Raw genomic sequence first — 15,297 nt, forward strand, 5'->3', positions numbered from 1 at the left:
ACCATTGATGATCGTCAACTTGAAAGAGTTCATAGTGCCAAATGTCTTGGTGTAAAGATAGATTCTAAATTACTCTGGCACAATCATGTTAACTCTGTTATACAGAAGCTTTTTTTTTATATTAGGACTCTTAAGACGTCTTAAAACATATCTTGACGTACGCACTCTTAATGTTTTATACAAAGCTCTTATTCAACCGCAGTTCGACTATTGTGTAGTGTGGTTTGGTCGCTTCAATGAAGATATGCGTAAATTAAGTGTGTTACAGAAGCGATGTGCAAGAATCATATTACGTGCCAATTACCTTACGTCTTATGATATAATGTTTCCTATATTAGGATGGGAATCACTTCCAAATCGTGCAATGTATTTCAAATCTTTGTTAATGTTTAAATGTCTAAACGATATGGCTCCACAGTACCTAATCAACAGGTTTTCTTATATACACGAAAAGCATAATGTTAACACCAGACAAGCTGCGACAAATGTATTGGCTCTTCCGCCTTGCATGAATGGTTATGATACTGAATATTTTAAATCATCTTTTTCATACAGTGGGGTTGAAGTTTGGAACAAGCTGAGTAATGAATTAAGAAGCTCAACAAATATGCAGACTTTCAAACAAAGATTCAAGTCCTAAAATTTTGTACATATACTTGTAAATGATGTGTTTTTATTTACTTTGAAAATTGTATGTATTTTTGTATTTTAAATTTGTCTAAGAGTTGTATATACTATATAAATTGTATGTTGAAAATTGTTGCTTTTAAATTATTGTATATATGTGTAGCAGGGCCCCATGTTAGACCAGCTATTTGGCTGAATTGGGCTACCCTGGATAAATATGATTAAAATAAAATAAAATAAATAACTACACTGACTGCCCATTAACTGTTGAGACGTGCACAAAGTTGAATTCTCTCAATCTTCTCCGCCACCCCTGTCCTGATCACCATCATGAGACAGAAGAAGTTGTGTCACTACCAAAAAAGAAAAAACGTTGGCGCCACCGAGGTAGGCGTGGAGGAAGACGACTTGCCAAGAAAATTCCTGTTGAAACACCCTTTCAACCTGTACACCCTCATATTTTGAGCACATTGAACAATAACAATCTTACTGGTTCAACCCCCAATAATACGCATGATAATGATTCTGAGAAGTATTTAAATATAAGACTCTGGAATGCCCAGTCGCTAAGAAACAGAACAACAACGATATCGGACTATCTCATTCAGGATAATGTAGACATAATGTTTGTAACTGAATCATCATGATCATGGTTGAACATTAATGATAGTGTTGTGATAGGCGAGTGCACACCACCCAGCTATGACTTCTTGAATTTTCCGCGAGGAACAAGTGATCATGGTGGCATTGCCTTTATTCACAAACAGTCAATGAATGTTCAAATTGTAAATCTTGATTATGATTATACTACCTTTGAATATGCCAGTATTGCTGACCCAATAAATGGTGTCCAATACATAGTGATCTATATAGACCACCACCTTCAAAAGAGAATGGTTTCCTTCAGTCAACATTTCTCAATGAGTTTGAAAGTTTCATTAGTGAAGTTGCGTTAATGCCCAGAAAGGTGGTTATCATTGGGGACTTTAACATCCATGTTGATATGCCATACAAACCTGAAGTCAAACGCTTTTTATCTAGTCTTGATACTAGTGGTTTCCATCAGCATGTTATTACCCCCACCCACTCCTATGGTCATATTTTGGATCTAGTAATTTCTAGACTTGATGACAACATTGTCAGATCCTGCTGGGTTCAAGACGATCATTTGTCTAACGCAACTATTTATCATTACACAGTTCATTGTCTCATGAACTGCAAGAAACCAATGTTGACAAAGAAAACTGTTACTGTTCGTAATTTTAAGGCCATTGATCATAATTTGTATAGCAATGATGTTGCTCAAGAACTTGAAAGTATCAATCTTAGTATTTCTCTGGATACGCTCATAGATCAATTCAATAGTAAGATGTTATCTGTCTTAGACAGTCATGCTCCTGAAGAAAGTAAATCTCGCACTATAAGGCCGAGAAAACCCTGGTACAATAACTCCATAAATGATCAAAGGCGTTTGCGTAGAAAATATGAAAGAAGGTGGAGAAAGAGTCATTCTCCGGAAGACAAAAAGATGTATGTTAATCAGAAAACCCTTGTTAACCAACTTATTGATATGGCAAAAACAGAGTACTATAAGGTCAAGTTGAATGCTAGTAATATTAAGGGAGTTTTCCAGACTGTAAATACTCTATTGAACAAAAACATCAAACGTTTGCCTACTGGTTTCTCAACAGAAGTGCTGTGTGACAAGTTTGTCACCTTTTTCAGGAACAAGGTTCTCAAAATCCGTCAAAGTCTTGATGAGGAAACTCATAGTAGTGATAATAGTGTGAGCAATGATTATGATGATATTAATATGTGTAGAAGTAGATTTGACCAATTCAGTCAAGTTTCTGAACAGGAAGTGTGTAAGTTGATATCTGGTTCACCGTCAAAAACCTGTAAACTCGACTGTGTACCAACTTGGTTAGTGAAGGAGCATTTAAATGTATTCCTTCCGTTTATTACTCATGTCATTAATAGTTCCCTTTCATCCGCTATTTTTCCCAGATCCATGGGCTGTGCTCTTATCACTCCAATACTTAAAAAACCATCCCTGGACTCTAATGAATTTTCCAATTATCGGCCTGTGTCTAACATCAGCTTCATGTCCAAAATAATTGAGAAAGTTGCCAGCAATCAGCTCAAGGAATACTTGTGTCAGAACAATCTTATTGAGTTGTATCAATCCGCTTATGTTTCCAATAGGAGCACCGAAACTGCTCTCCTCAAAGTGCAAAGTGATATCTTGAATGCTGTAGACAGGCGAGAGGTTGTTTTTCTTGTGATGCTTGACCTGTCTGCAGCATTCGATACTATTGATCATGTTTTGTTATTGCAACATCTTGAAAGCAATTTTGGGATTTCTGGTAAGGCTCTCCAATGGATGAGATCCTATTTAGAGAGTCGTGTGTACCAAGTTCAGATAGACGGTGTTTACTCTCATATGCATAAACTGGACACTGGGGTCCCCCAGCGCTCTGTACTGGGCCCATTGGGTTTTATTTTATACACATCTCCTGTTGGTAATATCATACGTAAGCATGGACTTAGTTTCCATGTTTATGCTGATGACACTCAATTGTATATTTCGTTTGACCCTAGAATACCAGAAGCATGTAATACTGCTCTATCAAAACTAGAATTGTGTATCACTGAACTCAGCAATTGGATGACTGTGAATAAATTAAGACTCAATCACAGTAAAACTGAATTTTTCATTGCTGGAACCACCCAAGGACTGAACAAACTCTCTCCTGTTGAACTCAAAGTTGGTAATGAACGGATTAAGCCCAGCACTTCGGTGCGCAATCTGGGGATGATTTTCGACGATCATATGTCCATGACTAAGCACATCAACAGTCTTATTTCTTCTGTCAACTTTCACTTACGGAACATCCGTCGCATCGCTAAATATCTCGATCAGGACACAAAACATCATGTCGTTCGCTGTCTTATTCTCTCACGCCTGGACTATGGCAATGCACTCCTGTATGGAGCCAAATCAAAGGACCTGGACCGTTTACAATCTCTCCTAAACAAAGCCGCTAAACTTATTTTCTGTGCTGACAGACGTGATAGCCCATCACCTCTCCTGGACACTCTACACTGGCTGCCCATACGGGAGCGCATCAAATTCAAGATATGCATGTATGTTTTTAAATGTCTTCAGGGTAATGCACCAGTTTATCTCACAAACTTTCTCACTCATAAACTCAAACCTGCTACAGGACCCATGACACGTTCATCTTTCGATACTACTCTTCTCACCGCTCATGTCGGGAAAAATCGCATTGGAGATAAATCATTTTATGTTTCGGCACCCACACTCTGGAACAGCCTCCCAAGAACCATCAGGGAGGCATGCACACTGCCTAGTTTCAAGAAGGTGTTGAAGTCTCATTTTTATCCATCATATTGACTCTGTTTTTGTTATTGCTTTGTTTTTACGGCGCTTTGATCAAGTTGGAAAGGCGCCCTATTAAATGTTGTTTATGTATATAAATATGGCGTATGAATAGCGTGTATCATAAAGATAGTAAGGAGCAGTGCTGAGCGCATACAGCGAGTTTCGAAGTTAGTCATTTACTATAACTGTCCTGCATTGCACGTGTGAACTTGAACTTTGGGATGTAAGTATATGAACCAATTTTTATTTAATCCTCCCCTCCAAAAATACATCAAAACTCATGCTATTTGGAACCAATATTTTTACGGCAGTTGTTATCACTTCCAATTTATAAGTTGAAACTATGTAGTTTCTCAATCCTTATGATAAGAGGATTAATGGCATAGGGTTCAATCACAGGGGGCACACCCACGAGGTGAAGACCAGGGTGGTATAAGACCCTCCCTTTTCAGCATCGGTGAAACGGTAACCCAAAGACCCCATATTTCTTTTTCGAATACATGCTCTATCACCCAAAGAACCGGTTCGATTTGTCATTTACCACTGATTTTTTGAACACAATCAGACCCGTTTTGAATTTGGACCCCTGTATAAACTTTGATCTCGGATATCTCGCATTCCCCAGGAATGAACATTTTTCACAACTCGGAATCTCATTTTGTACCACCCATAAAACTATCAACAAATAAAAACAATCCCTTCAACTGGCAACTGAATCCAACTTACCAATGATTTGTCGCACGACTGTTTAGATAGAAAACATACGCAGATAATATAAACAGCCAGGCGTATAGCTTAGAGTTTTATACAGGAGTCACGGTCGAATCAGAGATAAATTGGGTGGACAATTGGCTACCCTTTCGCTGCGTTCTATGTATTGACTTTCTATCATACGTTCTTAATATGTGGCGTACGAATGTGTATCATTAGTACTGAATTAGTTACAAAGTTGCGTACCTCACCGACATGCTCTTCATTCAGCATTATTTAAAAACGAATATATTAGTAACATTATATTACAGATATTACTACATAATATGAACATTTAAAAAAAATTTACATAATAAATTAGACACCGTGCTATAGCTAGACCTTTAAGCTTAAAATTCTAGAAAAAAGATTTAAAAAGGTAAGCCTAAAAACACCAATATAGAAAAAAATCAACAGGAAAACATTAAAACTAGACATTGATTTGGTTTAAATAATTATTGAAAGCCGTAAACAGAATGAATATATTCGTGTGAGAGAGTTTAAATGCATCAAAACTCATGCTATTTGGAACCAATATTTATTTTTACGGGAGTTGTTATCACATAAAGAACAATTTATAAGTTGAAACTATACTGAGTTTCTCAATCCTTATGATGAGATGATTAATGGCATAGGTTTCAATCACAGGGGGCACACCCACGAGGTGGTGCATATGTTGGGTTTTCGCCAGCCCATACGCGGGGCTGGTATCTATTTCTGAGATTAGGTTTGTTTGCTCAAGAGATTAACTTTATTGGTATTGGTAAGAATTATTTTATTTTACTTTTTGAGGTGGAATGTTTTTAAATTATTGTTATTCGATTTGTAAGGAAAAGTATGTTTTGCCGTTTCAACGAATGAAAACGAGTGAGTATTACCAAAGTTATGTTTGAACTAATTATGACTTTAAAAGTTCTAGGTATAGGCCTAAATGTAACAATAATAGTTAATATACAGCATCATATGGTCAGCAGAAGAAAATTACATCACCTATGATGTCATATCAGTGTCCTTGACCGGGGTCCTTACTCCTTGACCACTGAACAGCGTGATATCATGTTGATAACAGATCTATAGAATCAAAATCTTCATCATACCACAGATTCTCAACAATCTGTGATCATATGGACCATATTGATGTGAAAGTAGTTATCTATCATATCCTGTGTCGTTTTATGGATAAAAATGACTCAAAATGTTATTGATGAAATGGTTGCTATCATAAACATCAGTTTTGTCTTTTCAACGGGAAAAATCCGATGCAAAATAAAGTTTTTAGGGCCTAGCTATAATATGGGCATAATTTATGCATGTAGGCCTATAGTATTGAACAATATACCCCATTTGACATGCACTTATAGATAATTAAATTTTCTTACTTTATTAATTTAATAACTTCTTTATTATAAATAAAATGACACATAACTTATGTGAAGTCACTTTCTATCTTTTTTATTTGATTCATAAAATTACATTCAACAAAATGATTGAAGAGAAAACACACAAGGCACTAGGCAGACTGTTATAGAATGGAGCAGGTAAGATGCCATGTCCATAGCTTCGCAGGAGTTTCCGACTAGCAATCAACATGATCAGCACATTCAGAAAAACACAGTTTAAGAGTGAAGATTGTAGTGAGTAATCAGTCCTTTATAAATGTGCTGGCCACTATCTATTATAATAACTATACATTGCGAATTAATATCAAGTTATTTTAAAATAAAATGTACATGTAAGTTAACTCAAACCGGCAGTGTATTTGTGACGTGGTATATTGAAAGCACTGAAATCGGACATTCCTAAGAGAAGATAATTGAGTTCGTAAATTCTGGTATTACAAAATTGGAAATTGAGATATCGTGGGTAAAAAGCTGAAAAGACAAAAAAAAAAAAAAAAAACACCAAACAACAACAAAAAAACCAGACCAGAACAATTTGGAGTAATGAATTAAAGAGTTGACATGAGATTAGGAATTAATGTTTTCTTCTGTTTCAGTGTACATGTTCTCATCGTTGATGGTTTGGTTGACTGTCATGTAACATGGATGTAAGCGTGATCCTAAAAATGCCTTTCACATTGACCAAAACTAATTACAGGACCTCTTCTACATTGAGGCTGGCTTTCCCTTTTAAAGGGTATTTTTATTAAGATAAAGGCCCTCCCTTTTCAGCATCGGTGTAATCCAAAGACCTCTTTTTTTTAACACATGCTCTGTCGTCACCCAATGATCTAAGTTCGATTTGTCATTTACCACTGATTTCGTTACATCTATTGCAATAACAAAGCCATTTGAAGCTCCCACCCAATGACCCCATATTTTTATATATTTTGCTCTCACCGAACGTCCCTTACTATGGCAGTGTAAAGTAAGGCGCACACCTCAATTCATTTCATATTGAAGTCCCTCCCAAGTTGAACACAATCAGAAAAGTTTTGAATTTGGACCCCTATATAATTAAAAACTATAAACTTTGACCTTGGATATCTCGCAATGCCTAGGGATGAACATTTTTCACAACTAGGAATCTCATTTTGTACCACCCATAAAATCAAAACCATCAACAAATAAATACAATCCCTTCAACTGGCAAATACAACTTACCAATGATCTGTCACATGACTGTTTAGATAGAATAAACATACGCAGATAATATAAACAGCCAGGCGTATGGCTTAGAGTTTTATACAGGGGTGACGGTCGAATCAGAGGTAAATTGGTTGGACAATTGGCTACCCTTTCGCTGCGTTCAATGGATTGACTTTCTTTCATATGTCCTTAATATAAATATGGCGTATGAATAACGTGTATCATAAAGATAGTAATGAGCAGTGCTGAGCGCATATACAGCGAGTTTCGAAGTTAGTCGTTTACTATTAACTGTCCTGCATTGCACGTCTGAACTTGAACTTTGGGATGTACGATATGAACCAATTTATATTTAATCCTCCCCTCCAAAAAATACATCAAAACTCATGCTATTTGGAACCAATATTTTTACGGCAGTTGTTATCACTTCCAATTTATAAGTTGAAACTATATAGTTTCGCAATCCTTATGATGAGAGGATTAATGGCATAGGTTTCAATCACAGGGGGCACACCCACGAGGTGACGAATATGTTGGGCTGTTAAGACCAGGGTGGTATAAGACCCTCCCTTTTCAGCATCGGTGAAACCCAAATACCCCATATTTCTTTTTCGAACACATGCTCTATCACCCAAAGAACCGGTTCGATTTGTCATTTACCACTGATTTTTGAACACAATCAGACCCGTTTTGAATTTGGACCCCTGTATAAACTTTGATCTTGGATATCTCGCATTGCCCAGGAATGAACATTTTCACAACTCGGAATCTCATTTTGTACCACCCATAAAACTATCAACAAATAAAAACAATCCCTTCAACTGGCAACTGAATCCAACTTACCAATGATCTGTCACACGACTGTTTAGATAGAAAACATACGCAGATAATATAAACAGCCAGGCGTATATAGCTTAGAGTTTTATACAGGAGTCACGGTCGAATCAGAGATAAATTGGGTGGACAATAAAATTGGCTACCCCGGGTTGGCTACCCTTTCGCTGCGTTCTATGTATTGACTTTCTATCATACGTTCTTAATATGTGGCGTACGAATGTGTATCATTAGCACTGAATTAGTTTCAAAGTTGCCGTTTATCTCACCGACATGCTCTTCGTTCAGCATTATTTAAAAACGAATATATTAGTAACATTATATTACACTTACAGATATTACTACATAATATGAACATTTAAAAAAAATTTACATAATAAATTAGACACCGTGCCATAGCTAGACCTTTAGGGGTGGTGCAATAATTATGTGTACCCCGGGGGTGAATTATAGGGGGGCAAAGATTTTTGGCAGGCCAAAAGGGGGGCAAGCATTTTTGGCAGGTCGAAAGGGGGGTCAAGCGATTTTTGGCAGGTCGAAAGGGGGCGGCCAGCAATTTTTGGCACATCTATTTTGGCACCGTTTCTATACTAGGCGTAGGAAAACGTTACGAACACGTTCAAATATGCCAAATTTCCTGCTCGCTGCGCTCGCATTATATGTTAAGACAATTATTTAAGGTTTTAAATTCGGGTTCCCCAAAATCTTGCATGTGTAAGGGGGGCAAAGATTTTTGGCACGTCAAAGGGGGGGCAAAGGTTTTTGGCACGGCCAAAGGGGGGCAAGCGATTTTGGCAGACCATTTTGAGAATTCACCCCGGGGGTACACATAATTATTGCACCACCCCTTAAAGGGGAAAATAAGTTAGACAGGCTGAAGAATTAAACCCACTAGGGGCATGCATGTTAATGTGCCATATCATTATACCACCAATTACAAAATATAAACAATGCCAACAGGAATTGACAACTGAAGGACAAAAGTTTGAAGCATTTCTAGAAGATGAAAACATGACTGCATGACCACATGACCACAATACATACCATAATTAAGTACATGTATTAACAGGCAGTAAAATGTTGATCCTGTTGACAGATGTGTCAAATCCCCTTTAAGCTTAAAATTCTAGAAAAAAAGATTTTAAAAGGTAAGCCTAAAAAACACCAATATAGAAAAAATCAACAGGAAAACAATAAAACTAGACATTCATTTGGTTTAAATTGAAAGAACGTAAACAGAATGGATTCGTGTGAGTGAGTTTTTAAAAATGCATCAAAACTCATGCTATTTGGAACCAATATTTATTTTTACGGGAGTTGTTATCACATAAAGAACAATTTATAAGTTGAAACTATACTGAGTTTCTCAATCCTTATGATGAGATGATTAATGGCATAGGTTTCAATCACAGGGGGTACACCCACGAGGTGGTGCATATGTTGGGTTTTTAAGATAAAGACCCTCCCTTTTCAGCATCGGTGTAATCCAAAGACCCCTTTTTTTCGAACACATGCTCTGTCGGTACCCAATGACCTAAGTTCGATTCGTCATTTACCACTGATTTCGTTACATCTATTGCAATAACAAAGCCATTTGAAGCTCCCACCCAATGACCCCATATTTTTATATATTTTGCTCTCACCGAACGTCCCTTACTATGGCAGTGTAAAGTAAGGCCTACACCTAAATTCATTTCATATTGAAGTCCCTCCCAAGTTGAACACAATCAGACAAGTTTTGAATTTGGACCCCTGTATAAAAACTAGAAACTTTGACCTTGGATATCTCGCAATGCCTAGGGATGAACATTTTTCACAACTAGGAATCTCATTTTGTACCACCCATAAAATCAAAACCATCAACAAATAAATACAATCCTTCAACTGGCAAATACAACTTACCAATGATCTGTCACATGACTGTTTAGATAGAATAAACATACGCAGATAATATAAACAGCCAGGCGTATGGCTTAGAGTTTTATACAGGAGTGACGGTTGAATCAGAGGTAAATCGGGTGGACAATTGGCTACCCTTTCGCTGCGTTCTATGGATTGACATTCTATCATAAATATGGCGTATGAATAGCGTGTATCATAAGGATAGTAATGAGCAGTGCTGAGCGCATACAGCGAGTTTCGAAGTTAGTCGTTTACTATAACTGTGTCCTGCATTGCACGTGTTAACTTGAACTTTGGGATGTACATGTACGTATATATGAACCAATTTTTATTTAATCCTCCCCTCCAAAAAATACATCAAAACTCATGCTATTTGGAACCAATATTTTTACGGGAGTTGTTATCACTTCCAATTTATAAGTTGAAACTAAAATATAGTTTCTCAATCCTTATGATGAGAGGATTAATGGCATAGGTTTCAATCACAGGGGGCACACCCACGAGGTGACGAATATGTTGGGCTGTTAATAAGACCAGGGTGGTATAAGACCCTCCCTTTTCAGCATCGGTGAAACCCAAAGACCCCATATTTCTTTTTCGAACACATGCTCTATCACCAAAGAACCGGTTCGATTTGTCATTTACCACTGATTTTTGAACACAATCAGACCCGTTTTGAATTTGGACCCCTGTATAAACTTTGATCTCGGATATAGAATGAACATTTTTCACAACTCGGAATCTCATTTTGTACCACCCATAAAACTATCAACAAATAAAAACAATCCCTTCAACCCCGGTGGGGTCACTCCCTGGCAGGGGGGACACATAGAACCGTTATACCACAAGTACAAATCACCCCCTTTTGCAGTAGATTTAAAGGACAAATCATGAAATTTTACCCCCTTTTTTACTCTAAAACAAGGACAAAATGGTACTCTGAAACACCCCTGTTTTTTAGATTCTGAGGACACATTTGCTATTTTGACCCTATTTCAAGGACGAGGATTTTATGAATAGTTTTTTTTCATCACAAAATTCAAGTACTTGTAGTACCCCTTGCATATAAATTGGCTATTGCAAAATTTGGGGGAGTACGAAGTAGGAAACCAAATTTATTCGTTATTTATCTGGCCAGCTATCCACGTGATCGGGAGAAAACAATAAGAACCCCCTTTTTTTTTTAATTTCGTGGACATTTGTGCGAAAAAACACCCCTATTTTTCCAATTTCACAGACAATTTTGTCCGCGGACAAGCCCTAAAAATGACCCCTTTTTCCGCGATTTTGGTAACGATCGTGCGGTCAGTATTGCAAGTTGAGTGACCCCACCGGGCCTTCAACTGGCAACTGAATCCAACTTACCAATGATCTGTCGCACGACTGTTTAGATAGAAAACATACGCAGATAGTATAAACAGCCAGGCGTATAGCTTAGAGTTTTATACAGGAGTCACGGTCGAATCAGAGATAAATTGGGTGGACAATATTGGCTACCCTTTCGCTGCGTTCTTCTGCGTTCTATGTATTGACTTTCTATCACACGTTCTTAATATGTGGCGTACGAATGTGTATCATTAGTACTGAATTAATTTCATAGTTGCCGTTTACCTCACCGACATGCTCTTCGTTCAGCATTATTTAAAAACGAATATATTAGTAACATTATATTACACTTACAGATATTACTACATAATATGAACATTAAAAAAAAATTTACATAACAAATTAGACACCGTGCCATAGCTAGACCTTTAAGCTTAAAATTCTAGAAAAAATATTTAAAAAGGTAAGCCTAAAAAACACCAATATAGAAAAAAATCAACAGGAAAACATTAAAACTAGACATTCATTTGGTTTAAATTGAAAGAACGTAAACAGAATGGATATATTCGTGTGAGTGAGTTTAAAAGCATCAAAACTCATGCTATTTGGAACCAATATTTATTTTTACGGGAGTTGTTATCACATAAAGAACAATTTATAAGTTGAAACTATACTGAGTTTCTCGATCCTTATGATGAGATGATTAATGGCATAGGTTTCAATCACAGGGGGCACACCCACAATGTGGTGCATATGTTGGGTTTTTAAGATAAAGACCCTCCCTTTTCAGCATCGGTGTAATCCAAAGACCCCATTTTTTTTTAACACATGCTCTGTCGTCACCCAATGACCTAAGTTCGATTTGTCATTTACCACTGATTTCGTTACATCTATTGCAATAACAAAGCCATTTGAAGCTCCCACCCAATGACCCCATATTTGTATATATTTTGCTCTCACCGAACGTCCCTTACTATGGCAGTGTAAAGTAAGTCCTACACCTCTATTCATTATCTATGCCCGTGCAACGGGGCATAGATATTGTATTTGTTGTGTTTAGTCTTCGGCTTCTCCTTCTCCTTCTCCTCCTTCTCCTTCTCCTCCTTCTCAAGATCAGTCCTTTGCACTCCTCTAGCTTAAGAACTAAAGTAGCCTCGGGGCCCATACTTGGTACAATGATGGCCCATGACCCCTAGATACATCCTAGGGTACCCCCGACCCCAAAGGTCAAAGGTCATGGGCTACAGGGGCCAATATGTGTAAAATTTCAAACAGCTCTAGCTCAACTACTATAGCGCCCTCAGGGTTCATACTTGGTACAATGATGGCCTATGACCCTAGAAGTATGCTATGCTAGCCGCAACCCCAGAGGTCAAAGTTCATATGCTTTAAAAAGCAAAATAGGTACGACCGGTTAACACAGTGTATCGCAATAGGTAGCATTTTGGTAGCTACCTGTATTTGCAATGATGAAGGCTTCAAATATACGTCAAGACGTACAATGGGGTTAAGAGGTTAACCGCTTAAAGGGACACAATGTTTTGGGATTAAAGGGTTTTCTCCAGTCTGGTGGTGTTTCAGAGAGAGTGAGGGTCTGATGGAGTATAAGAGAGAGTGATGGCTTGGTGGGGTATTAGAGAGAGTTTGGGCCAGCCTGGTGGTGTTTTAGAGCGAGTGAGTGTCTGGTGGATTATAAGAGAGAGTGAGGGTCTGGTGAGGTATTAGAGAGAGTGTGCGCCAATCTGGGGGTGTTTTAGAGCTAGTGAGTGTCTGGTGGAGTATAAGAGAGTGATGGCTGGGTGGGGTATTAGAGAGAGTTTGGGTTAGCCTGGTGGTGTTTTAGAGCGAGTGAGTGTCTGGTGGAGTATAAGAGAGAGTGAAGGCTTGGTGGGGTATTAGAGAGAGTATGGGTCAGCCTGTTGGTGTTTAGAGCGAGTGAGTGTCTGGTGGAGTATAAGAGAGTGAAGGCTTGGTGGGGTATTAGAGAGAGTCGGGTCAGCCTGTTGGTGTTTTAGAGCGAGTGAGTGTATGGTGGAGTATAAGAGAGAGTGATGGCTGGGTGGGGTATTAGAGAGAGTTTGGGTCAGCCTGGGGTGTTTTAGAGCGAGTGAGTGTCTGGTGGCGTATAAGAGAGAGTGAGGGTCTGGTGGGGTATTAGAAAGTGTGTGCCAGTCTGGTGGTGTTTTAGAGCTAGTGAGTGTCTGGTGGAGTATAAGAGAGAGTGATGGCTTGGTGGGGTATTAGAGAGAGTTTGGGTCAGCCTGGTGGTGTTTTAGAGCGAGTGAGTGTCTGGTGGAGTATAAGAGAGAGTGAGGGTCTGGTGGGGTATTAGAGCGAATGTGGTCCAGTCTGGTGGTGTTTTAGAGAGATTGATGGTCTGATGTGGTATAAGAGAGACTGAAGGCTTGGTAGGGTATTAGAGAGAGTATGGGTCAGCCTGGTGGTGTTTTAGAGAGGGTGAGTGTATAGTGGAGTATAAGAGAGAGTGAAGGCTTGGTGGGGTATTAGAGAGAGTATGGGTCAGCATGTTGGTGTTTTAGAGCGTGTGAGTGTCTGGTGGAGTATAGAGAGAGTGGGGGTCTGGTGGGGCATTAGAGAGAGTATGTGTCAGCCTGATGGTGTTTTAGAGCGAGTGAGTGTCTGGTGGAGTATAAGAGAGAGTGAGGGTCTGGTGGGGTATTAGAGAGAGTGTGGTCCAGTCTGGTGGTGTTTTAGAGAGAGGGATGGTCTGGTGGAGTATAAGAGAGTGATGGTCTGGTGGGGTGTTAGAGAGAGTGTGGGCCACGTGCATAGATATTCGTGTTTGGTCAAACACAACTGTGGTTTCTAGTTTCATATTGTAGTCCCTCCCAAGTTGAACATAATCAGACCAGTTTTGAATTTGGACCCCTGTATTGACCTTGGATATCTCGCATTGCCCAGGATGAAGATTTTTCACCAATCGGAATCTCATTTTGTACCGGTACCACCCATAAAACTATCAACAAATAGAAACAATCCCTTCAACTGGCAAAACCAACTTAATCCCAAGTTCTGCCACTAGTGTCTGCTATTAGTTTAGATTTTCGTATTTTTTAGATATTTGAAAAAATATAAAAAATATGGTCAAAGTCATCAAAGAAAAGTATTAGCACAGCCTTTGACCCAACGAAATTTATACTTTTTAAATTCCAAAGTTCAAATTTGAAACCCCATTTCTTTTCAATTTTGGTCTTTTCCCGCAATATTTTTATAAAAAGCCGTAGAACGTCGGGTACCATAAACTTTTTGAATCAATCTATTTAGTGCAATGGGGACGAATATCATAATAATTAGATGCGCTGAGATAGTATTTATTCGACCATCCGCATCAGGAAGTATTGCCCAGCAAAATAGCTATAGGCCTATTTTCGTCGTGTTGAATGAGACCCCACTGTTGAAACATTACGTTATTATAAAAAAAAATGTGAAGATGAACCCGAGAAAAAGAGTACAAACTGCCTATATCATGCTATACAGCAGTTGAAGACATGCAATTCGCAAGCGTCGTCGCCGGCCAAGTCTTACTACGAACGTGTAATGAGAAGATACCATAGAGTCCTACATAGAGATCTGAGGAAGAGACGGTCCGAATTGACCTAGTGACCTATAATTTATTAGAGAATCACATTTTTAGCAGGGGATAAGAGTATAAGTCCGCCCACCGCTGTCAATCATTCTAATGAACAAATGAAACAAGCTCTGGCATTCTGGCAATGACGTAATCCTAATTATAAATGAGAAAATCACATTGTACATGTAACTGTCTGCTGTACTTCATGTCTTCCAACAAGTGCCGGAGTGTCGCGGCCCTGGATGAACTAAGGTTTTCAGAATAGTCCCAGC

At 38.4% G+C, this 15,297-nt stretch overlaps 1 protein-coding gene across 1 annotated transcript; it reads left to right on the forward strand.

Moving 5' to 3' along the window:
• The first annotated feature begins 1,582 nt into the window (after positions 1-1,582).
• On the forward strand, positions 1,583-4,045 carry LOC140154680 (uncharacterized). The gene has a single exon (XM_072177247.1). The coding sequence runs from the start codon at positions 1,583-1,585 to the stop codon at positions 4,043-4,045; it is 2,463 nt and encodes an 820-aa protein (XP_072033348.1).
• The last annotated feature ends 11,252 nt before the right edge of the window (positions 4,046-15,297 follow it).

This window comes from Amphiura filiformis, chromosome 6, assembly GCF_039555335.1.
Source record: "Amphiura filiformis chromosome 6, Afil_fr2py, whole genome shotgun sequence".
NCBI lineage: Eukaryota > Metazoa > Echinodermata > Ophiuroidea > Amphilepidida > Amphiuridae > Amphiura > Amphiura filiformis.